The sequence below is a fragment of the Mesocricetus auratus genome, unplaced genomic scaffold (assembly GCF_017639785.1).
Source record: "Mesocricetus auratus isolate SY011 unplaced genomic scaffold, BCM_Maur_2.0 Super-Scaffold_100010, whole genome shotgun sequence".
Taxonomy (NCBI): domain Eukaryota; kingdom Metazoa; phylum Chordata; class Mammalia; order Rodentia; family Cricetidae; genus Mesocricetus; species Mesocricetus auratus.
This window is the reverse complement of record NW_024429194.1, coordinates 83,927,275-83,950,908: the sequence shown is the minus strand read 5'-3', so window position 1 is coordinate 83,950,908 and position 23,634 is coordinate 83,927,275. Positions and strand designations below refer to the sequence as shown.

The 23,634-nt window shown below is 43.3% G+C and overlaps 1 protein-coding gene across 2 annotated transcripts in view; it reads left to right on the top strand.

The window, feature by feature from the left end:
* Positions 1-18,201, top strand: part of Tnrc6b (trinucleotide repeat containing adaptor 6B) — a 226,879-nt gene extending 208,678 nt beyond the window's left edge. For both annotated transcript variants that reach the window (XM_040754096.1, XM_013111307.3), the window contains 4 exons: positions 788-1,012; positions 1,413-1,483; positions 3,821-3,960; positions 5,713-18,201. In XM_040754096.1, the coding sequence (XP_040610030.1) occupies positions 788-1,012; positions 1,413-1,483; positions 3,821-3,960; positions 5,713-6,100 (824 nt within the window). In that variant the 3' untranslated portion in view covers positions 6,101-18,201. The remainder of the gene's footprint in view (positions 1-787; positions 1,013-1,412; positions 1,484-3,820; positions 3,961-5,712) is intronic.
* The last annotated feature ends 5,433 nt before the right edge of the window (positions 18,202-23,634 follow it).

Sequence of the window (23,634 nt, the reverse complement as noted above, 5' to 3'; positions counted from 1 at the left end):
ACATACCACATATATGCCTAGTGATCACAGATGTCAAAAGAGGGCATGGGATCCTCTGGAGTTGCAATGGTTGTGAGCCACCTTGATGGAAATTGAACCCAGATCTTTGCAAGAGCAACAAGTGTTCCAAACCACTGAGCTATTGCTTCAGCCTTATTGATTATTTTTAAAATCAGTGTTGATGTCAAGGCACAATCAGTGCATTATTTTCTAGTTTTGTTTTTTATGGTAGTCAGTGAACATTTAGTGAGCACTCCAGTTCTGTTTGTGTTGACAGTCTAACCCTGTTAGCTTGACCTCCTTAGGAATACTTTCTCCATGAATTTATCTTCTCTTTTCAGTTGTATTTATCCAAGAAAGTAGTAGGAGATTAGTTAGTTGCCTTATTAAATCTTTGTCAGCTTAGAATCATTTTAAAATTTCATATTCATCATGCTCTAAGAATAATTGTTTCATACTGGTTCCCTCCCTCCTTTCTTTTTTTCCTGAGACAGTTTCTCTGTGTAACCCTGGCTATTCTGGAATTCACTCTGTAGACCAGGCTGGCTTTGAACTCACTGAGATCTGCCTGCCTCTGCCTCCCTAACACTAGGATTACAGGTGTGCGCCACCACTGCCCAACTCACACTGCTGTTCTTACAATATATGTTTCTTGCTACTTTTCGATGTTTTGAAACAGAGTTATAGAATATAAATATACATGTGTTTGTGTGCAGATAAAATTTGTGTCTATTTGTGGTCAAATGCCCATCTAACCTGATGCTTACCGACTTTTCTCTTCTCACAGCAAAGTTCCCTGATTACAAATCCACGTGGTCCCCAGATCCCATAGGACACAACCCCACTCATCTCTCCAACAAGATGTGGAAAAACCACATCTCCTCCAGGAACACTACACCGCTGCCCCGACCACCTCCTGGCCTGACCAACCCCAAACCGGCATCTCCCTGGAGCAGCACAGCACCCAGATCAGTCAGGGGGTGGGGAACACAGGACTCTCGGATTGCCTCGGGTGAGGAGGATCTGCCAAGCAAGAATGACTGTTTAGCACAATGGGGAGGCTGACCATGGAGGAGAGCATGGTTGTCTGGTAGAAGAAAGAACATCTTTTGGTTGAAATGTTGCAGTCAGTACGGATAAAGGGACCCAGAACCTCTCTAGGGCACATGAAGTAAAATGAGCAACTGTAGAGAGAGGACCATGGGAGGGAATACTGTCTCACAGAAAAAAAGCAAATGAATTCACTGGGATGAAGATCAGGGTAGGGGTGAGAGATAGAGCAGACAGACAGATAGACAGGCGTTCTGAATGAAAACCTCCCCCTTTTTTAGTCCCTTGAGAATGTTGGTGATTTGGGTGTTCTTTTTGTTGTTTTTTCTCACTCTTCCTCATCCTTTTTCTGTCGTTTGCAGCCTCTACCTGGAGTGATGGTGGCTCTGTCCGTCCTAGTTACTGGCTGGTTCTTCACAATCTCACTCCACAGGTAACTTTACTTTCCTGTGCTTTTCTAGATAAAGCTTGATTTTATTTATTTAAAAAGAGAGGAGCTGGGCATTGTGGCACACAGCTTTAGTCCCCAGTACTCAGGAGGCAGAGGCAGGTAGATGTCTGTGAGTTCAAGGCCAGGCTGGTCTACTGGTCTACATAGCAAGTTCTAAGGATATATGGGACTTTTATCTCCAAAAAAAGGGGGGGGAAACAGTGGAGGAGCTTGGCGGATATGAAAGCTCATTTATGGGATGACAGAAATGACTCTTCAGTTAAGAAAGCTTGCTGCTTATGCAGAGCACCCAAGTTTGATTCCCACCACCCACATCAGACACCTGTAACTCCAGATGTGGGAGGTCTGATACCCTCTTCTACCCTATAAAGAAAGCACATTCATTCTGTGGCCACTGCAGAGGTCCTGTCAACAGGATAGGTGCTGGCCCCTAGGCCTCACCCTCACCCTCCTAGTGCTAGAGATGAGCAGGTGCTATAAAACAGTGAGAATGAGGTTGTATGACCTACTGGTCAGAAAGTGTGTTGTATGGATATGCCGGTTGGATGATGTGTTTTAACCACATACAAAAACTTGTTACCAGAAGGGACTTGGAAGATGACTCAGTTGGTAAAATTCCACTTTGAAATTTCTTAGACCCTTTAGCATCCTAGTGTCTGATAGGATTCTCTATGGAGAAATATATCTCATTGTGGACTATTTGCCCAGTGAACCTATTTGTGGCAAGTAAATCACAAGACTCTTATTTCTAGGCACATTTGAGAAAAGCATTCTTTTTTTTTTTTTTTTTTGAGAAAGACATTCTTTACCCCGATGTCTGATCAACTCAGAAGCCACAATTTAAGACCAGGCATAGTTTATCAAAAATAAATAAATAAAATTCTCAGTTTATTCCCTTATCTAATAGTTGAGTAACTATAAAGTGGGAGGGGGGTACTGATACTGAGGATCAAACCCAGAACATCACACACAGTAAGCAGGTACTCTGTGTCTGACTACAGCCCCAAAATAAAAAATAAAGCATGATGATGGTCAAAACTATGTGTGCCTTATTATTTTTGTTAAAGAACTTATGCTGGGCAATAGTGGTGCATGCCTTTAATCCACCCACTTGTGAGGCAGATGCAAATGGTTCTCGAGGCCAGCCTGGTCTATGGAGTGAGTTCCAGGACAGCCAGAGTGGTTACACAGAGAAACCCTGCCTTGAAAAAACAAACAGGCAAAGAGTTTGTAACAGGTGTCCTACTTTGTAGTGGATATAATGTGGATAGGATGAGAGGCAATAAAAGGTACCCAGTTTTGAAAAGAGCTTGGGCATGCTAGCTAATCATTCTCTCCTTCTGTCCACTAACGAATAATAAGTATATATCATTACATACAAATATAAAATCAATGTAATATTGGCTGTTTATATCAGAAAGAATTGATTTCTTTAAATATTAGAGCTGCCTAGTAGATATACAAATGTCATTCCTAGTTTAAAGTTGTTAGTAGAGCAAAGTTGATACATGGGGCAGTTGACTTTCCATCATTAAAAGTGTGTTTAAAGGAAGTCTGTCTCCTGAAAAGCAATTTGTGCCATATACTGACATATTTATGATTATTTTCTATGAAGAGCTAACATGAACTGCTGGGTTTTATTTGCCCAGTGAACCTTCAGGCTGCCCACTGGTGCTGAAAATGGAACCTAGGACCTTATGTATGTTAGGCCATTGTCCCACCACATTACACAGCTTTTTAAGGCATTCCCAATTGTAACATTCCTTTTCCAATAAAGTGAACTGAAGTGTTGTAATTAAGGCTTAAATAAATATATTTAAGATCTTGTTGTAAAATTAATTCATAGAATAAATAGGTTTGTTCATATAACTCCTGTGTTGGGAAAATTAGCCATAATCCCTACAGTCCTTGGTCAAATGGACTCAGTCAAAAAGAAGGTGGAAGTAATAATATTGGAGTGAATTGTTTTTGGGCTAGGCCAATTTTAACTGTCAGTACTTTTCTTGTCTGTCTGTGTGAGATTATTTATTGAGGAGGCAGAAAGTGTTAGTAATGATGTTGATAACTTGGCATAGTATCTGTAATTCTCATTTCTACCTTTTGAGCTGTACATATCAGCACACACTTGTTTGTTGATCTCTTAAAAAAACAGGCTTATGTTTTTGGTACTTATGTTTTTATTTTTTGTTACTTTTATACAGAAACATCTTATTTACAAAATAGGAATAATGGGTCTTAGTGTCTTTCTTTAATTGTCTTAGAATTTACCTTTCCCATGCCTCCTCTACATCTTAGCTCACAAGTGTTGTTACCTCTTAGATTGATGGGTCAACCTTGAGAACGATCTGCATGCAGCATGGTCCACTGCTGACATTCCATCTGAATCTAACCCAGGGCACTGCCCTGATCCGGTACAGCACCAAACAGGAGGCAGCCAAGGCCCAGACTGCACTGCACATGTGAGTACTGCATCCTGTGGACATCCTGTGGACATCCTGTGGACACATGATGCACACAGGAGTGTTCTGGCCCTGAACAATATCAGACACGCACAAAAGAGCCTCAGTCATGTACATGCAAATGCAAAGGTGCCAGTCTTTCTACCTAACTCTGTTTGCATTGTCTAGTGTATGTCATAGGCTCATAATCAGAACTTCAAGTGTAAATAATTTGTATAGTGAATAAATTGTACCACAAACAAAACCAATGTTTATGAAAATGCAAAACATTCCAAATGCTATTATTTTTCATTCTAGAATCTAGCTGTTTACTGTGGTAGCATATAGATAAGAAATTTTGTTTGTTTTTTTGTTTGGTGTGGGTGGATGGGTTGGTGGGTGGGTGGGTTAGTGGGTTGGTTGGTTGGTTGGTTGGTTGGTTGATTGGTTGGTTGGTTGATTGGTTGGTTGATTTTGGTTTTCCTATACAGGGTTTCTCTGTGTAGCCCTGATTTTCCTGGAACTCATTCTGTAGACTAGGCTGACCTCAAAATCAGAGACCTACCTGCCTCTGCCTCCCTAGAGTACTGGGACTAAATGCGTGTGCCGCTACCGCCCAGCTTTGTTTGACGTCTTGAGACAGGGTTTCTCTCTGTGGCCCAGGACCATCCTGAACCTCACTGTGGAGCCCGAACTGGCCTTGAACTCATAGAGATCTGCTTTTCTGTCTCCCAAGTGCTGGGGTTAAAGTTGTGTGCCATCGCACCCAGCCCAAGAAGAAATTATGTAACAGGGTTTTGCATGAAGTGGACAGGAGTGGATCAGACTCTGACTATTCTCTTTCTCTAGTGGACAGAAAAGTGTTGACCCCATTGGGCCACAGACACCATGACAAAAATCCACTGAGAACACAAACAAGTGATAGTCAAGCCCCAGCAGCAAGTCCATCCCTTACAATGGAAATTGTGCTCTGGGTGTTGGCACTGCCTTGCCTGATATTAATGGGTATCTTTCTTTATCTCACATGGGGTTAAAAAAAAAATACCTGACATTCCTCTTGCTTTTGTAAGACTTGAAATTTTTTGAAAAAACTTTAGATCCACAGCAAGATTGAGAGGATGGGACAACTTCACATAATAACCCTGACCACTCCCTCAATAATACCTCTTCCCTTATCAACATCACTCACTAGAATGGTCCATTTGCTACAGTTTATGTGCATTCATTGGTAACTAATTCACCAAAGTCCACAGTTCACCTTAGGGTTAAGGTTACTTTCTGGGTCACTGTTGGTGGTTGATATCAACAAATATATGCTGGTAGACCCAATATCGCAACATTGTGTTGTTCAGGCTGGTGCCATTGTCCAAAGTATCCTCTGTGCTCTATAATATACTGGTAGATTCAGCATCACAGCATTGTGTTGTTCAGGCTGGTGCCATTGTCCAAAGCATTCTCTGTGCTCTGTATTCTCTGTGTCTCTCATCTCTGTCTCTGACACACACATGCACACCCCATACAGGTAGACTGGAAGTTGTTCTTGTCTCCAATACTGCATAAACCAAACATGATGGCACACACCTGTAAATTCACCACTTGGGAGGTAGAGGCAGAAAGTCAGCCTGGGCTGTGTGAGGCCACACCTCAATCAATCAATCAATCAATCAATCAATAAGCAAGCAAACATGCAGACACACAGTGGCAGAGGCTGGCAGCATCGAGCCCTCCTGTGCTCCTGATCTTCTAGGTCACATCGCTCTCTTCTTCCTCCAGGTGTGTGTTGGGAAACACTACCATCCTGGCCGAGTTTGCCACTGAAGATGAAGTCAGCCGCTTTCTGGCTCAAGCTCAGCCTCCTACACCTGCAGCAACCCCAAGCGCACCTGCCACAGGATGGCAGTCTCTGGAGACCAGCCAGAACCAGGCAGACCCCGTTGGACCTGCGCTGAACCTTTTCGGTGGGTCCACCGGGCTCGGGCAGTGGAGCAGCAGCGCTGGTGGCAGCAGTGGGGCCGATCTTGCTGGCACTTCCTTGTGGGGTCCCCCAAACTATTCTTCTAGCTTGTGGGGAGTCTCAACGGTGGAAGATCCCCACAGGATGGGCAGCCCTGCTCCTTTACTACCTGGTGACCTTCTGGGAGGAGGGTCGGATTCAATCTGAACTTAGAACTTTCAACTCTGACCTCGTGACCTTTTTTGGAACAGCAGCAGCACTAACTTGACCTTTTCGTTTTTTTTTTCAACTTGCAATAAATACATTTTTAAAAGGAAAAAAGAAAACGGAGAGAGAAAAAAGGTGGGTCATTGACAGACTGTCTGAGCACATAGTTGCCTCCCTTAAAACTTCAGTTTTTTCGTTTGGAATATGAATCCAAAAAGAGAACATATCACTCTTGAAATACTTGAATCATGAACGCCAACCTAGAAAGACAATGTGAAGCAAGTACACATACCATTTAAATTTAAACACAAAAAATTAAAAAAATTAGTTTCTAGTTTTTCACTTTTTTCATGTTATATGGAAGTTGTTGCTAAGAAACATATATACTGAAAAAAATAGCTTTTTAACTTTGTTTGCACTGGGTGTGTTTCCGTCCTTAGGTCTACCATGTTTGGGTGGGAGGGAAATTCAAAAGAATTGTTGGGGGAGGGGGGAGGGAAGACTTGACGGAGCCTCACTTTAAAAACAAAAACAAAAAAAAACTTAAAAAAAAAAGGAAAATTTTTGTGATTGGCTGGTTGATAAATACCAGTGTGTTCTGGCACATGTAACTGCCCAGGCATGCTTGTTCTGGTATGTGTGTGCACGTGTGTTCATGTGCATTTGTGTGCATCCTCCTCTATGTCTCTGTGTGCCTGCGTCCTGCCCTCCTCATCTCAGCCGACCCTGATTTCTCTGAAAGCTGCATTGCTGACAGTTCGCAGGCTGGCTGGCCGGCCATCTGCTTTTCATCTTTTACCTATGAGAACACAGGAGCACAGGAAGCTGCTGCAACTCAAGCCTCTTCGGGCTGCATTGAGACGAAGGGTGCTGTTCAGTGAGTAGAGCAGTCGCCGGGATATGAGGTTCCTCAGCTTTCTCTTGACCTAGTAGCAGAGCGGAGCACTGCCAAGGCCAGCAGTTGGGGCAGAGGTACCTCTTAGAGCACCTGCTGCTCACTTCTGTGCTGTGAAATGAGCTGTAAGTCCCAAACAGGCCTTTTTAAAAGCTACTTTGAATGGGAACAGAAAATTCAGTAATTTTTAAATCATGTGATGCTTCAAAAGCAGAAAAACTGTGTTCCCACTTTTATGTGATCAGGTGTGAGGATTTTTTAAAAAGGAATCAGGTAATGCAAACTGAATATTCTTATTGTTTATCATTATCATTTGAGGAAAACAGCAAATTGTGAGCAGCCTCCTGAAAGCATCGCAGCTACTCCCTCTGCTCCTCTCTCGCTGAGCATTACCTGTGCCAGGCCGTGGCGTGTTACAGCACCAGGCCATCACTGACAGAAACGTTTACTTAACGAATGTTCTTAAACCAGTGTGTACTTCAGGCTTCTCCCTTTGTTTCTCTGTGTTGTGTTTCCTGTGTATGTGGTTTTGCTTAGGCAGAAATAACTTAGCAAAGACTTAAGTATTGCACCTTGTTTTGGTTTTGACCTCTTTTTTCTTCCTTGTAATGTGGGGGGGGGGTTGTTTTGTTGTTGTTGTTGTTGTTGTTTGGTATTTAAAGACTTTTTTTAAAAAGCATCAATGTAGTAGTTCTCTGGGCCGAACAGGAGGCAATGTTTAATCCATAGTTATCAACAACATGTATGTACTATGTTGGAATCAAAATATATCAAACTGCTTATTGTGACGAGAGTGAAAGCAAACCTGAAGGGGAATCCTTACATACAAAATAGATGGGGGGAGGGGGTGGGGAGATGTGTGCGGGTAACATGCTAGCACTTGTGTGGATATCCCAGTCTGCAATGTACTGTTTGTTCAACATGAAGTGCCGACATTCTGTACCAGCAATTACCTGCCCATTCCAACCCCTGGTGGGAGCAGACCTCTGCTGTCCTCTGTGACTTGCTGCTATTGAGGACAAGGGAGTTTTTCTTTCTTTAGCATCTTCAGTGAAGGATACAACAATGCCTAATGTATTTGACTTTCAGCTTGTGTCTTTGTGTAGATGGGTATGGGGGGGTATGGATAGGAAAACGAAAAACAACAAAAAACAAACAAAACCAAAATTGCATGTAAGTGGCTTTGTGAGACAATGAGTGGGAAATTCTGTAGTCTTCTTGGCTTACCCCACTGAATATAACCCTGACTTCAGAAGAGGTTGACAGGCTTGGTTCCTGTGGGCACTTGTGCTTGCCAGTCTGGGAGCCCTTGGCAGGTGGGTGGGCAAATGAGTTTGAAGTTCTGCTTTGTTCCTGCAACACCTTGTTCACATGGACTCAGCCTTCCTCCTGCTCTCTGGTTTCCATCACCACCATCCCCCTCCCACCTCTGCCCTACAAAATGTCTCCTTCCAGCCCTGCTGACTCTCAGTGTTTGAGCAGAGCTGTGTTGTGGGTGGAGATGTCCAAGTGAAAGCAGCTTATATTCAGACATCTGCAGACTGAAGGCTAAATCTTAGTGTCTCCAGACTCCCAGGAGCCTACGGGGACTGTCCACTGCCGCTCTTGGTTCATAGCCTTGCCTGCCCTCTCTTCCTCTTTCCCCTCCTCCTCTTTCTGCCTGTTGGGTCCTTGACCTGCACTAAGGCTTAGTTGAGTTCCTTACGATACTACGGTGAAAGCCGGGTGCTAGAGCCCCTCTTGTTTACAAGACATAATGAGGGATTTGAAATACGTAAAAATAACACGAGAAGCTAAAATGTTCTTCCATCATAAGCTTAAAGGGAAAAAAAAACTAAAAAACTAAAAAAAAAGACCAAAAAGTGCATATATATATATATATATATACACATACATATATATATATATACACACACATATATATATACACATATAAATATATATTTTAGATGAAGACTAACTCTGGGAGCATTTAACAGTGTTTTTGTTTTTAACATTTATTTTCCTGCTTTAAAATTTGCAAGCATTCTCAGGAATTCTAGGGTAGGCAGCCAGTTTTTTGAAGATGGTTTATTTAAATGTATCTTATCCTAGATAGACAGCCGTTTCTTTCCCATTAGTAAACTTTTACAAGTTCCTGAAACTTCAAAAAGTTTAAATGATTTTTACTTACAAAAATGTAAAAAGAGAAGTCTCCAAATGTTGTTATCATACAGGGGAGTCACACATTTTAAGATACATAGAGATATTTTTTAAGAATTTAGCAGCAACAAGTAAATTCATTATCTTAACTGTGGGAGAAGGGTTAAGTTTTGTGAGCGCTGTCACGGCCTCCCTGAATGGGGTAGTGTTTGGTGTACATGAGTAGGATTGCCAGTACACTATAAGCTTCTGTGTAAGGCTGGGCTGACATCTCCCGTCATGTTTATGTCCTCAGATGCAACCCTTCTCCCTGTCTCTCTAGCCCCATCAAAAAAGAAAGGAATAAAGAAAGAAACAACAATTTAAGGAAAAGAATTGGCTCTAAACTGTTTAAGTAGTGTGGTTGTTGGATTGCTGAGAATCTATGTAAAGAGTTAGGAAATATTTTAAACAAATCTTAAATAGAAGCATTACTAAAGGAAAATTACCTATGGACTGTTCTGTTCATGAAGACTGTCTGTTTCACCTCCATCTGTTGCAGGAAGAGGAAACAGAAGAATCTAATAAGGAACAAGTGGTTTTGCTTTGTTTTAGCTCCCAGCTACTGTTGTGCTTGTTTTAAATGCTGTTTTGAAGATCTGCTGCTTACTGTCCCCATCCTGGGTGGTGGAGATGTGGAGTGTTTCCTTTCGATTTTGGTCATACCCAATTCTCCTTTTGTATTCCCTCCTGGGGCCAGAGGTCATGGCCACAGCTTCTTTCAAACTTTAAGCTTCCCAGTGGGAAAGAAACTCCAGCTCCACAGGTAAAGTGAGTGGGTGGGGTGGCTACCTGCATTCTCTGAAACCGCTTTCGTGCCTTCGCACATACACCCAGACATCCTGAGCAGGGGACAAGTGTGTATGTGCACGTGGTCCAACCACTCCACAGTTAGTAAGAAGCTTGCTTATAAAGGAAATCGGAGTGGTTCTGGACAGGCCCCAAAGGCAGTGGGCTAAATCAAAATAAACAAAAATTGAAGTTAAATACCTTTTTCTTTTTCTTGTTTTTTTTTTCTTGTTTTCTTTTGTCTGATAATGTGGGATGCCAAGTTCTTTCCTGTGTTGTGTGCCCTCCATAGGTGCTGACTTTTCCGTGTGTAGAAAGGTGACAGTTACAGTGATGGGGAAAGTATTTTTGTGCTGGGCCAGTGGAAGAAGGCTCCTGCTTCTCAACTTCTGTTTTCCTTGTCTTCTCCCTGCCCCTCCCCTTCTTCCATTTGTCACCTTTCTGGATGCTTTTGTTATTGATTGGCAATGACCCAAGAAGAGAGAATGTGGTGAGAAAGCCCTTCCCTTCCCGTGGTATTCTTTAGTAGGAACCCTGTCTACCAAGACATTAGGCAACTTCATTATGCATGGAAAAATTCAGTGAGCATACCCTTCCAGCACGTTCTGGCATATATACAGAGGCTTGCTAGTCACCACTGTACAGATTAGTTTGTGCTTGTAAGTGTGAGCTTTCTGTTTCATACTAGGTGTTCCTTGTGGGCTTTTTATTTGTTTTGTTTTGCTGTAAACAACTCCTATTTTTGTTTTTCCAGACAGTTTCTCTATATAGCCCTGGCTGTCCTGGATCTTGCTCTGTAGACCAGGCTGGCCTCTAACTCACAGAGATCTACCAGCCAGCTCTTTTAAATTCTTAATTAGTGGTAAGTAGACATATATATATATATCTATATATATACATATGTATGTATATATATGTATGTATATGTATATATCTCATGAGTATCACAGACTGGTTTCTGTCTGCCATATGAGTAGCCAAAAGAAAAGCACAAGTGGGGCAAAGAGCTGTCTTCCATCACTCGGGAGAACCTCTGCTGCTGAGACCCAGTGCCATGACCCCGTAGAAGGGTTGAGAAACACACAGGTCTCTGATATGCTGTTTAAAAAAAAAAAGAATAATCCATATAGCATCTCTTGGTCTCAGCCCTTAATCCTTGAACTTATTTCCCCTTTCCAACATTCATAGGAATGAATGTATAGCAGTATAGCAGTACTGGTCCACAAACAACAAAGATTCCAAACTGTATTCTACCCTGAGAGTCCCTGGTGAAACATGACCTGTGTATTGCCATTCAGTTAGTATCGCCAACAGGGGTATCGCAATGGCTTGTGTTCTAAGAATTTTCCCACTTCTGTTGTGAATGTAGCGTGTTCAAAATTGAATGTGATGTGAAAGAGGAGAAAGAAAGGGAAAAGAATTTCTGCAAAGAATTTGGAAGGGTTCCAGTAGTGTACCTACCAGAAACTGGACATTAACTTACTGCAAAGACTTCACTCCCTTCTTATAGTTTGGTGCTGGGGATGAAACCTAGGACTTTGCCATGCTAGGCAAGCACGCTCTATGCCTGAGCCACACAATTTCTCCAGCCCTACACTATCACTGTCATCCTTTTCTTAGAAGGGGTATGATTTTTGTAGGGTTAACAGCCAGATTCTATTTCGCCGACCTCAGATGCTGTGTACTTATTCTCTCATAATCTGCCATTTTGACTCTTAGTGTCTCTGTGCTGAGCAAATGTGTCCACCAAGCCTGCTTTCCAACCCAGTGTCCATAGGACATCTTAGCAAGCCTGCTTCCAATAGCCATCTCTAAGACTGAGGCACAGTTGAGTCTTTGTGTAGAGAAAGTCCAGTTCTTCCCTAGCCTCTGAGTTAAAATTTGGCATATTACTGCTTTGGATTGGCTTTTTTTGTCCTAACTATGAGGTCTTCAACTAGGAACAGAGACACATTCTTAGCTGTGAGTTTGATGTTTTGTTTTGTTTTCAAGAAACTTTATTCTGCAGGTGTTTTTGCCAGGTTTTGTCACAGTTCATGTCAGTGTATTGACTACACTTCTTAATGTCACTGCAAAGAGAAACCTTTTTCTTTGATCATGTCTGTCTTCTGTGAGTACAGCTAGGATTACTCTAGCCTTTGTGCAAGTGACTGTCCATCTTTAGATTCCAATGGCCATGCAGAGCCCCTTTGTTCTTTATCTACAAGGACAGGGCTACTGAAGACATCATCAGTCTTTAAGAAATCAAGAATGTCCCCCAAGTTTGTATGCTCCCCATAATAATGCCCTATAGCTTACAGCCAGTGCCAAAGATATGCTTTGTCAACAGAGATGGTTCCATTCTCAATCTTAAATTTGATAAAGGGGGTAGCCATACCACATTCTTTAGATTTGAAATTATCAACTCCAAGGATCTAAAAATATAGTAATAGTGAAAACTGATTATCGGTCCTGGCTTGGTGTTACACACCTTTAGTCCCAGCACTTTAGAGGCAGAGGCAAGTGGATTTCTGTGAGTTCTAAGCCAGCCTGGTCTACATAGCAAGAGAGCCTCTGTCTCATAAACCAAAACCTGAACATCAATCCTCGATAAACTGCCGACAGTACCCCACCACCACCAGTCCACACTGCCAAAGGCGGACAAGAACAAGAACAAGATACAAGATGATCAGAGAGGGGCACTAGTCACTGGAGTGCTAGGCTCTGCCAACTCAGCATCCACTCTGTCCCTCACGTGTATGGCCACCTGACTGAATCCTGAGTAGTCGGGAAGTATTTCCATCAATTAAATGGTTTTTAAGATAGTAGCAAAGTAGCTGGGCGTTGGTGGCGCACACCTTTAATCCCAGCACTTGGGAGGCAGAGGCAGGCGGATCTCTGTGAGTTCTAGATCAGCCTGGTCTACAAGAGTTAGTTCCAGGCCTCCAAAGCCACAGAGAAACCCTGTCTCAAAAACAACAACAACAAAAAATAATAGCAAAGTGACAGAAACTGCTGATGTTTGCCTCTTGGAGTTTAAATAGCTCTTTCTGGTCAGGTGCGCATGGATTTGTTTTCAACAAGAAGGGGCACATGCCAGGAAAAGGACCAGAGGCTCTGCAGAGCTGAGAATTGTTCCTCATGGTGACAGATTCCCCTTTCCATGGGAGGGGACAGGCCAGGTACACTTTTCATAAGCAAGAAATGTCCTGTTTTAAATAAAAAAGAAATAGCGTTTCCCTAGAGCGATATGTGCCTCTGCTTAGTTCTCACACTATGAGTAGTCAGTGCTTTGGAAATAAATTTCCAATTACATTTGACCTGTTTCTAGCCAGTACCAGTAAATTGGAATGACTTCTTCAAAAAGGGAAACCCTTCCTTCCTGTATTTCTCTCCCTTCTGACTTCCTGGACCCTCTTTCTGTTGGGTCATTCCCCACTGAGGGGGGGGAGCTGTGATGGGACTAAAGGCAGATGGTGCATCCTTACTTTATGTGACTTACAGCAGGAAAAGGTGACAGATGCTGAAAATGATGCCAAAAATGGGGGAGGGGGGGCTTTATGCAAAACAAACCCTTGGGAATCTTTCAAGAGATCACATACCTTGTAAAGGTAGGATGGTCACTCACCAAGTGATAGGTTTTAGCTTGAAACTTCTTTTTGCCATAAGTTTGGGATTATGTTACAATAGTTGTGTTTAAAACACTACCCCCTTTAAATCTTTTCCAAGGAATCTCTTAATTGTACTATTTCTGAATGTGCCTTTGTCAGTCCAGAGACCAACTGTGGTCTGTCAGAGTCTCCTGGCAGTCCCCAGATATCTGTTGGATTTTCATGAGCCCCCATTTTGCATAGTGTGGTTGTACTGAAGGGATTCTGGGTCTCCGGCTGGGAGGTTATGAGCAAAGCCCAGGTTAGTCCAATGCAGGTCATCTGTGTACATCTGTATTCTCTAGTTGCATGTTTGAGTGAATGTGTGTGTTTCTGTAAGCACTGGAGCAGTTGGGATGTGGTGATTTTGGTGACCTGTTCATGCATGTAGAGAAGGCATTTCTGGCTTTTTGCTGCAGAAGGTGGATTTTTCACCCTCTCTGCCTTAGGATGCCGTGGTCTTCCCAAATGCAAGTCACAGCAATGTTGCTACTTATGTGAACAGGGTATTTATTGCACGCAAAGAGAAAGGTTTTGAAAGAATCAAGACCAGTGTTTAAAAAAGAAAAAAAATCTCTAAAATCATATTGTAGTTCTTGAGAACTGTTGTAGTTAAACCTAGAAATCTATAGCCTCTTTTGTTTCATGTTTGTTTTCAACAACCCCACCTCTCCCACTCCCTATCTTCCACCATCCTCAGAGCTCCCCCACAGAGGAAAGCACTCTCCAAGGTTCCCTCCACTTCATTCAGGAAGACAAAGGGAGGCTTCACTCACTCCTGGTTGCCTTGGGATGTATTCTTATGCAAATGTGAATTTAACAAGAGGTTGTTGGGTTTGTTTTTGTGGGGTTTTTTGTTTTTTCAAACACAAAAAGGGTCCTTATGTGGTTATCCTTGCTCCATTTTGTAATCTGAGTTTGTAACTATGCATTTTCTGAAAAGGGGGAAGAGGGAAAAGAAGTCAGTTTGCATTTTTATGTTTTCCAGTTTCTGTGTCCATGGTATCCCCATGTCTGAGAAGGGAAGAGGAGGGGACTCTCACCAGGTCAGCATAGTGAGGGCAAAAGGGCCCTCCCAGACCCCGCCCTCTGGCAGGTCTAATTGCGAAGCAAATTCTGGGGGGATCTGCCATGTCTGTCCATCATTATGGTGCAGGATTCTTGATACTGGCCATGCAGTGTTAACCCAGGGCAGCCATGGAAAGTTAAAGGCTCCAGTATTCTCTGAACTCAGAACCCTTTCAAGCTCAGGAAACCATGCCACACTCTGCTGACCTGAGAGTTCATCCTTACATCATTTTGAAAACTCCTCTCTCACGTTTCTTTGTTGTCAATCATTGTAAAGGGAACCATTCCTAAGAGCTGAGAAAGAGGGCTGTTGCCTGCTGCTGATTGACAAGCAAAAAAAAAAAAAAAAAGGCTTTCCTTCCCTGTCTGCTATCTCTGATCCCTGCTTCCCTCACCTGTACTGAGCTGCTGTGCAGTGAGGTGTGGAGCACTGGAAGGCCTTTGTACTTCCCCCACAATTCCTTTGTCGAGTGGGACTGTGGTAAATCATGGCACCTGCATTACCCTGGTCTAGGCATTATTACAGCACACAGTATGAGAAGTGAGAGGCGTTCAGCCTGTATCCAGTGTTTCCACACAGCAGTCTCTGTTATGTTCACAGTACTGTAATGGGTGACAGACTTGATCACAGTCTTTTTGTGTCTGTGCGAGGTTGCACAGGCATGATCTTATCAGGGTTCCAAATCTGCTCAATTGCCTTTAAACAAAGCAAAACAACAAGAAAATCCTGATGTTTCAAGTGTCTGATGCAAAACGATACCTCAAGGTACATTTGCCCTGCAATGTAAACCCTTCACTCCTCCTTTCTTAACATCAGTGAGCTATTCTTTTTTTGTTTTGTTTTTCAAGGTAGGGTTTCTCTGTGGCTTTGGAGGTTGTCCTGGAACTAGCTCTTGTAGACCAGGCTGGTCTCGAACTCACAGAGATCCGCCTGCCTCTGCCTCCCAAGTGCTGGGATTAAAGGCATGCGCCACCACCAACCGTCGAGCTATTCTTTATAAAATAAGGATGTGTAAATAACCGGATAAGTCTTTGAAACATTTTCTTTGCTGTGAAAATAACCCTAAAATATGATACTTGCATTTTAAGCCGTCAGAAGTTTCAGATCTGAATTATTTGCATGTTAAAGAAGAAAAAGCAAGATAGGTCAGTGGGGGTAGCTTTGGGTTTATGGGATGGCTGCTTTCTCCCAGTGTTCCTCCTCCCCACAGCACAGGACAGCAGACCACTGGCTATACATGCCCTAACTAGGTGCCATCTATTCTAGCACCAAGGTCCCAGGGTAGGGAGTGTCTGAATTTCTCTCTTCCATATATGTTCCATCCCCTCCAGGAACTTCAGAAGGTTTTGTACCCAGCACTTGAGTTCTTTGCCCATTTTTGTTCACATGCCCACACTTCTTTCCCTTTAGTGTGGTTCTTAAGTTCCCCAGTGGAGCTCAGTCCCTGGTATTGCAGTCTATCCTGTGGCTTTTTCAGCAATGCTCTGGAAGTACATTTCTTACTTAGAAGGAAACTCAGCTAAAACCCTGTGCATCCTCAGAGCTTCCTCCATGCTGCTTAAAGCTGACATTCTTAGAGGAAACACGTTGATACATGCTGCTTGTGAGGGCATTGACAGCTGCTGCCCTCCTAGACTTGGGCTCCCTTGAGACAAGGTTAGAAGACTCCCTTTTTTATCCCACTTTAACTCAAACCCTATCTGTCAAGCTCTTTAAGTGCTCTCCCTGATCTTGTTCACTGACGACTTCCTTTGAGGGAAGAATCTTGATGAAAGTGCATGGGCATCCCCTACCCATCTTCTGACTGGCACTGTCCACTTGGATTTTACTTCTGTAGTTTGTCTGGAGGCCCTTGCCTATCAGTGTGCTTCCTCTCATCGCTAGGGTTCCGCCTGCCCTTGTTTTCCTCTCTGATGTTCCCAAAGGGCTTCGCTGATGTCTGCACCTCTTTCCTGGGATGTCCCCTTCCTCCACCCTTTGCACACACCAGTGACCAAAGTGTATGCAGTGGTTTCAACACAAGACATCAAAATGGTGCAGGCACCTCTAGTGTGCTCACAGACATGTGCACAAGATTCTGCACCCTTGGCCTTAATTTCAGCACGACTTAAGGTGCAGGAACATTTTTAACAGGTTTAAAAAAAAATCTCTTCTGGGAGGGAAAATAAAGCAGATCCAACTACTCAACCATGCCCACTCCCCAACTCCCCACCATCTGTTTACTTCTCATTCTGCATCCAGCCCTGTTCTGAGCAACCAAAACCAATAACAAAAGCAACCTGAGGAGAGGTTTCTGGACTGTTTTATCTTTCTCCCTTTCGATGGAGATACAAATGCTGCTTTGGGTTCTGTAATCCTAGGGGGCTATGTTTACATAGTGAAATTCATTCTACCAAATCAGGAAACAGTGAGTGGGAGGCCCTTCAGCAAGCGGTCACTGAGGCTGAACCAGAGGTGAGAGGACCTGGGGAAGTGGTAGAGGAGGAGAGAGATCCTATTTAACTCATTGTGACACCCTGTTCACTTCCTCCTCTCTGCTCTCAATGGCCCTCTTTGCCCCTTTAATCAAAAAGGTTCAGAGAAAGGCACCAGAAGGAAGCTGAAGTTTTAAGAGGCAGCTTTCCAACTTTGCACACAAACAGAAGGTACCGCAAAAATCCTCTCATCTGAAACACTCAGCAGAAACAACCTGTCAAAAGGACTAAATCGCTGCATATGTTGATGCTCTCTGCAAGTTACCTACAAGTGTTTTGTTTTCTTATACTTGAAATCGCTTTTACGATATTATTTTGGTGACTTTCTTTTCTCTCTTCCGATGGGCAGTAGAAAATGCAGGTGATAGTTTTACGGATGTGAGGGGAGAAAAGGATGTGGCATTGTCTTTTTAACCTAGAGGTCCAGTCAGACTCCCATATGGCAAAGTTGCTCATCTTACTGGTTTAACATGGACACAGAAACTAGGCACTTTGGTGGTTCACTTGCACGGCAGGCCAGCCCCCTTTCTATATTTTATTTTACTTTTTTAGTATAGTGGTACTTAAAATCACTGGTTCACTTAAAAAAAATGTTAAACTCTACTAATGTACAAATAAGCTGAAAAGTTGCATTTTATGTGTATTTTTTGCCATAGCAGGTACTGTATTTCTCATGCTGGATTTCAAAGTGTATATATATATATCTATATACATATGTATGTGTGTGTGTATATATATATATATATATATATCAAAAACAAACAAACTGAAGGGTGGTGTTTTACCGGGTTATGACAGGTTGAGTAATAAGGAATAAAGTCGTAGTCATTTCATTAAAACTGAGAGATGATGTAACGCATATAGAAAAGTTTTCTGAAGGGTTTTTTTGGGGGGGCTTTTAAACAGCTTATTTTGTTTTTGTTTAGTTTTTATTTTATTTTATTTTGAAAAGATATGATTGTATTATGTGCAACTCAGTTGCTTACATTATAACTACAAAAATATTTTTGAGTTCCTGGAAAAAAAAAGAAAAAAGACTAATAAATGTGTTTGGCTGCTAAGCATTTACTATTGTGGTTTCTGGATTTATTCTGTTTAATTTGCACTGACTCCTTCAATACACACACACACACACACATCTTTTCCCTCCCATCCCTTCTGGTCCACACAAAAGCATGCCAGAAGTTCTACATTTGAGTTTGAGCCTTCTTCTAAACTAGTCTGGTCAGTCTGTTTCTGCTGTTTGCTACCTGTCATGGAGTTGGTGTTACCTGCCATGGTGCACTGAGGGTCATCTTTTGCTATTGCCTGGTGTCTTGTTGAGTCCTTGTTTATTTATGTTTGCCCTAACTCTGGGGTAGAAGAGGAGAGAAGATGTCTCTCTGCTGCTGTTAGCTGCTAGAAAGGGAACTGAGCTCTCTCAGACAGCAGCAAACTCTTCAGAAACACCATGCTTGACACTGTCTAGTGGCTGTGTGGCATTACATGAAGCCCAATGGAGTTCTGCGCTGTTCGGAGCATGCCACATACGTGCACCCATTTAATGGACACTCACCTCTGCTGCTGGTAAAACCCACGGTGGTCAGAAGTCATTTGAGCACTTAAGTGGGGTGGGATCCACCCAGCTGTAAAGTCCATGCTTTGTATGTGCAAGGCAGAGTTCAAAACCTAGCACCACAAGAAAGCTCAGAAGGACCAATGCTTAAAAGCACTTGGAATCATCTTACATACCATCCAGTTCATTCTTCATAAAGATTGTAAACACTGGCCAGGTATTGTGACTTACACCTTAATCAGAAAGAAAAAGAAAAAAGCCTTCGGATGTAGCTCAGTGATAGTGTATTAGATCCCGACTTTAATCCCAGCTTTCAAAACAGAAGAACAAGTTTATAAACACTGGGACATGTTTATAAACAAGCCCACATCTTGTTTAGGTTTTAGTTTGACAAATAGAAATTGGAAAAAAACAAAAACATGAAAATCTTCATTGCCAAAGACTTTTAAATTTCAACCAGCAGGGTGAATGTGCAAATTGTAATCCTGGGTCTTAGGAGTTAGAGACAGAAGGACCAGTTGTTCAGGGTCTTTCTTGACTATACAACAAGTTTGAGCACGCCTAGGCTATGTGACAGCCTCCTTTCTCACATGCCCACAAAGAAGACCCATCATGTCTTAGGGCATCACCACTCCTTCCTCCTGCCTCCCAGCTATATACCGGAAACTTGTTCCCAGGATCCCAGCTGTGCTTTGACCATGGCATTGCTTCCTGTCCTTCTGGCTCTTCTTCTCTGATGATGTCCTTTGCAGAAGTTACATTCCATAATGTCAGGAGAATGCTGTTTAATGCCCATGAGCTCCACTGCCCCTCTTTTCCTGACATTAAGCAGTTTCTGGTGGGAAAAGGAGGCAAATATGTAACCTATAAATGCACACTTAACTTCCTGCCACGAGACCTGGACACTTCTCAACTTCCTGAGTTTCTCTGATCTGTTCATTTTGCCACTGTACTCCCAATGACTGACCTTTGCCAAGTCCCAGCTTCTCAGGAGGTTGAGGCAGGAGGATTCCTTGAGCCCAGGAGATAGACACTAGCTTGGGCAACACAGCAAGAATATCTTCCTCTCTTTGTTTTTTTGTTTGTTTGTTTGTTTGTTTTGTTTTTTAAGACAGGACCTCACGGGCTGGAGAGATGGCTCAGTGGTTAAGAGCAGTGTTTGCTCTTCCCAAAAAAGTCCTGATTTCAATTCCTGGCAGTCACACGGCGGCTCACAAACATCCGTATTGGGATCTGGTGCCCTCTTATACCTGCAGAGATACATGCAGACAGAACACTGTTTACATAAATAAGTGTAAAAAAAAAAAAAGACTGGACCTAGTCAGGCAGCCAGACTAGCCTGAAATGCCTTATGTATCCCAGGCTAGCTTCAAACACTTGGGTCCTCCTGTCTCAGCCTCTTATGTGCTGGGATCACAGGTATAAACCACCACACCTGGTTTTACCACTGCATTAGCCCAACTGATTTTTCATATCCAGTCCCCTATACCCTTCTAGTTTATATGTAACTGGATATATTTCACAGTATAAATATGATAAAGCCAGCCGGGTGTTGGTGGCGCACGCCTTTAATCCCAGCACTTGGGAGGCAGAGACAGGTGGATCTCTGTGAGTTCGAGACCAGCCTGGTCTATAAGAACTAGTTCCAGGACAGCCTCCAAAGCCACAGAGAAACCCTGTCTCGAAAACCAAAAAAAAAAAAAAAAAAAAAAAATGATAAAGCCACATTCCCACCTTTAGTGACATACTAGTAGAATAACACCTGTGCTATCCTTATTTCTAAGAAGATTTTCACATGGCTTCCAAGTACCTGTACCCCGCCCCCAGACTCACTACCTGCCCTCTCTTATACTCCAGCCTGATTACATCCCGCTGTTGAATTACAAGGCCTCCCCTTTGTATAGAGCCTATGGATGATCCTCATGTGTAATAGCATGCTAAAGCCAGAAAACAGCCTGTGGTGACCACCCACACTTGTAATCCCACCACAGTAATAAACCTGCCTGAGGCTGAGAAGCAGAAGGACCCCCTCAGGCTTGAAGCCAGCCAGGACTAAAGGTAAGACCCTATCTCAAACATACAAAAAAGTGTTTGTTTACATTTTTGTTACATGTATGCATTTGGGTTGGAGATGTCAAAAGACCATTTTCAGGACTGTTCTCTCCACCATGTAGGCTCTCGAACCTGAGACTTAGTTATCAGAAAGCCCCTTCAACCACTGAGCCATCTCTCTGGCCCCAAGGTTTTTATTTTATTTTACTTTATTTTTTGCTGGTTTGTTTTTTGAGAACAACGCTGAAAAACAGGACCTTAGGTGGGAAAAATATAAGCCAGAGATGCAGATCAGTGATTAGATGCCTGCCTACTACATACAGGGCCTAGACTGAGGTCTAGTGAAGGAGGAAGCAGTTATAAACACAGCTGCAGATGTAGGTACTAGTAGCTCACTCTTGTAACCATAGCAGTAGGGAAGTGGGGGCATTAGGATAGAGGCTAAAGGTCATCCTTGGCTGTGCAACAAGTTTGAGGCCAGACTAGGCTACATGAGATCCTATCTTAATGAAAAACAAGAATAAAAATGGGACGGAGAGATGGTTCAAGGGTTAGAAGCACTGGCTGCTCTTACAGAGGACCTGAGTTCAATTCCCAGCACCCACATGATGGTTCACAACTGTCCCTAACTCCTCTTGCAGGGGACACAGTGCCCTCTTATGTTTTTTGTTTTTTTTTTTAATATTTCATTTATTTATTGTGTATACAGTGTATGCATGCCAGCAGAGGGCACCAGATCTCATTCAAGGTGGTTGTGAGCCACCATGTGGTTGCTGGGAATTGAACTCAGGACCTCTGGAAGAACAGTCAGTGCTCTTAACCTCTGAGCCATCTCTCCAGCCCCAGTGCCCTCTTTTGACCTCTGTAGGCATCAGGCCTGCACATGATGCATATACATACATGCAAGCAAAACACACATTAAAAAATGAATAAATCTAATTTAAAAATGTTGAAGACTTGGTCTTTGAATTAGACCACAAGAAAGGAGGAGGGAGTAAAACTCCCTGGCATGCAGAGATAGCTTAACAATTAAGAACACTGGCAGCTTGCAGGGTGGTGGTGGTGCACACCTTTAATCCCAGCACTCAGGAGACAGAGGCAGGTGGATCTCTGCAAGTTCAAGGCCAGTGTGGTCTACAAAGCAAGTTCCAGGGCAGCCAGGGATGTTACACAGAGAAGTTGTCTAAAAACAAAAAGCAAAAAAAACCCACTGCTCTTCCAGAGGGCCTGAATCTATTGACAGCACCCACTGGTGGCTCACATTGTCTTCTGGCCTCCTTAAGCACAGTGTGTATGTAGTATGTGGTACACAGACTTACATGCATAAGACCCATACACAGGCAGTGGTGGCGGCTCACACTTTTAGTCCCAGCACTAGGGAGGCAGAGGCTGGCAGACCTCTGTGAGTTCGAAGCCAGCTTGGTCTACAGAGTTCCAGGACAGTCAGAACAGAGAAACCCTGTCTCAAGAAAAAAAAAAAAAGACTGAAGAAGATAGGAAGAGGGAGGAACAGAAATTACAATGCAATGCTAGAAAAGCAGAAGGGAAAGACAAATTGGTTGAGCTCATTGTCCCAGGTAGAGAGCCATCATCTCTTGTCTTCCTGACTCACTGTGCCCTGGCGAACATCCACCATATTTTTCTGGTGAAAGTCCTAAATGCCAAAAGATTTAAATAACTCGCCCAAGGGACAGGGCCAAAAAGTAAGGAAATGCTGGGAATGGTTAGTGAGGAGACAGCCAGGAAGCAGGGCGCTCCACACTAAACAGACCCTGAGGCAGCTCTTGATGTTTAGCGCACACACACACACACACACACACACACACACACACACACACACACACACACAGAAAAAAAGGGGGGCACTGGAGAGATGGCTCAGTGGCTAGGAGCACTGGCTGCTCTTCCAAAGGACCCCAGCCCACAACTGTCTATAGCTCCAATTCCGGGGGTTCTGGTGACTTCACTGGCATACATGCAGTAAGCCACCAATGCAAATAAAAACAAAAACATTAAAGAAAACAGCAGCTAAGCATTGGACCACCTCCAGGAGTCCTGTTGAAGAGAGAGAGGAAGGATTGTATGAGCCGGAGAAGTCAGGGTCATGACAGGACCCACAGAGACAGCTGACCTGAGCTTGCTGGAGCTTTCCTGACTCTGTAGACCGCTAAGGAGCCTGCATGGGGCCAACCTAGGCCCTCTGCATGTGTGTGACAGTTGTGTAGCTTGGTCTGTTTGTGGGGTTCCTAGCAGTGGGGTCAGGACCTGTCCAGGGTGAGCTGGCTTTTGGGAACCCATTCCCCATGCTGGGTTGTCTCTCCCAACCTTGATGCAGGGGGAGGAGCTTGGTACTGCCTCAACTTGATGTGACATGGCCTGCCCCTTTCTGAATAGAGATTGCAATTGGATAGGTGTGTGTGGGGGGATGTAGAAGGGAGGTTGGGGGAGAGAAAGGAGAGGAAGCTGGTAAGTATATAAAATAAATGAGCCGGGCGTTGGTGGCACACGCCTTTAATCCCAGCACTTGGGAGGCAGAGGCAGGCGGATCTCTGTGAGTTCGAGGCCAGCCTGGTCTACCGAGAGAGTTCCAGGACAGGCTCCAAGACAATACAGGGAAACCCTTTCTCTAAAAACCAAATAAATAAATAAATAAATAAATAAATAAATGAGAAAAAAAACAAACGGGGGGTGGTGGTGGTGGTGGTGGTGGTGCGTGCACACTTTTAATCCCAGAGCTCAGAAGGCAGAGGCAATCAAATCTCTGTGAGTTCAAGGCCAGCCTGGTCTATAGAGTGAGTTCTAGAACAATCAGGACTGTTATATAGAGAAAACTTTTCTTGGAAAACCAAAAAAAAAAAAAAAAAACCAAAACCAAACAAACAGCTGATCA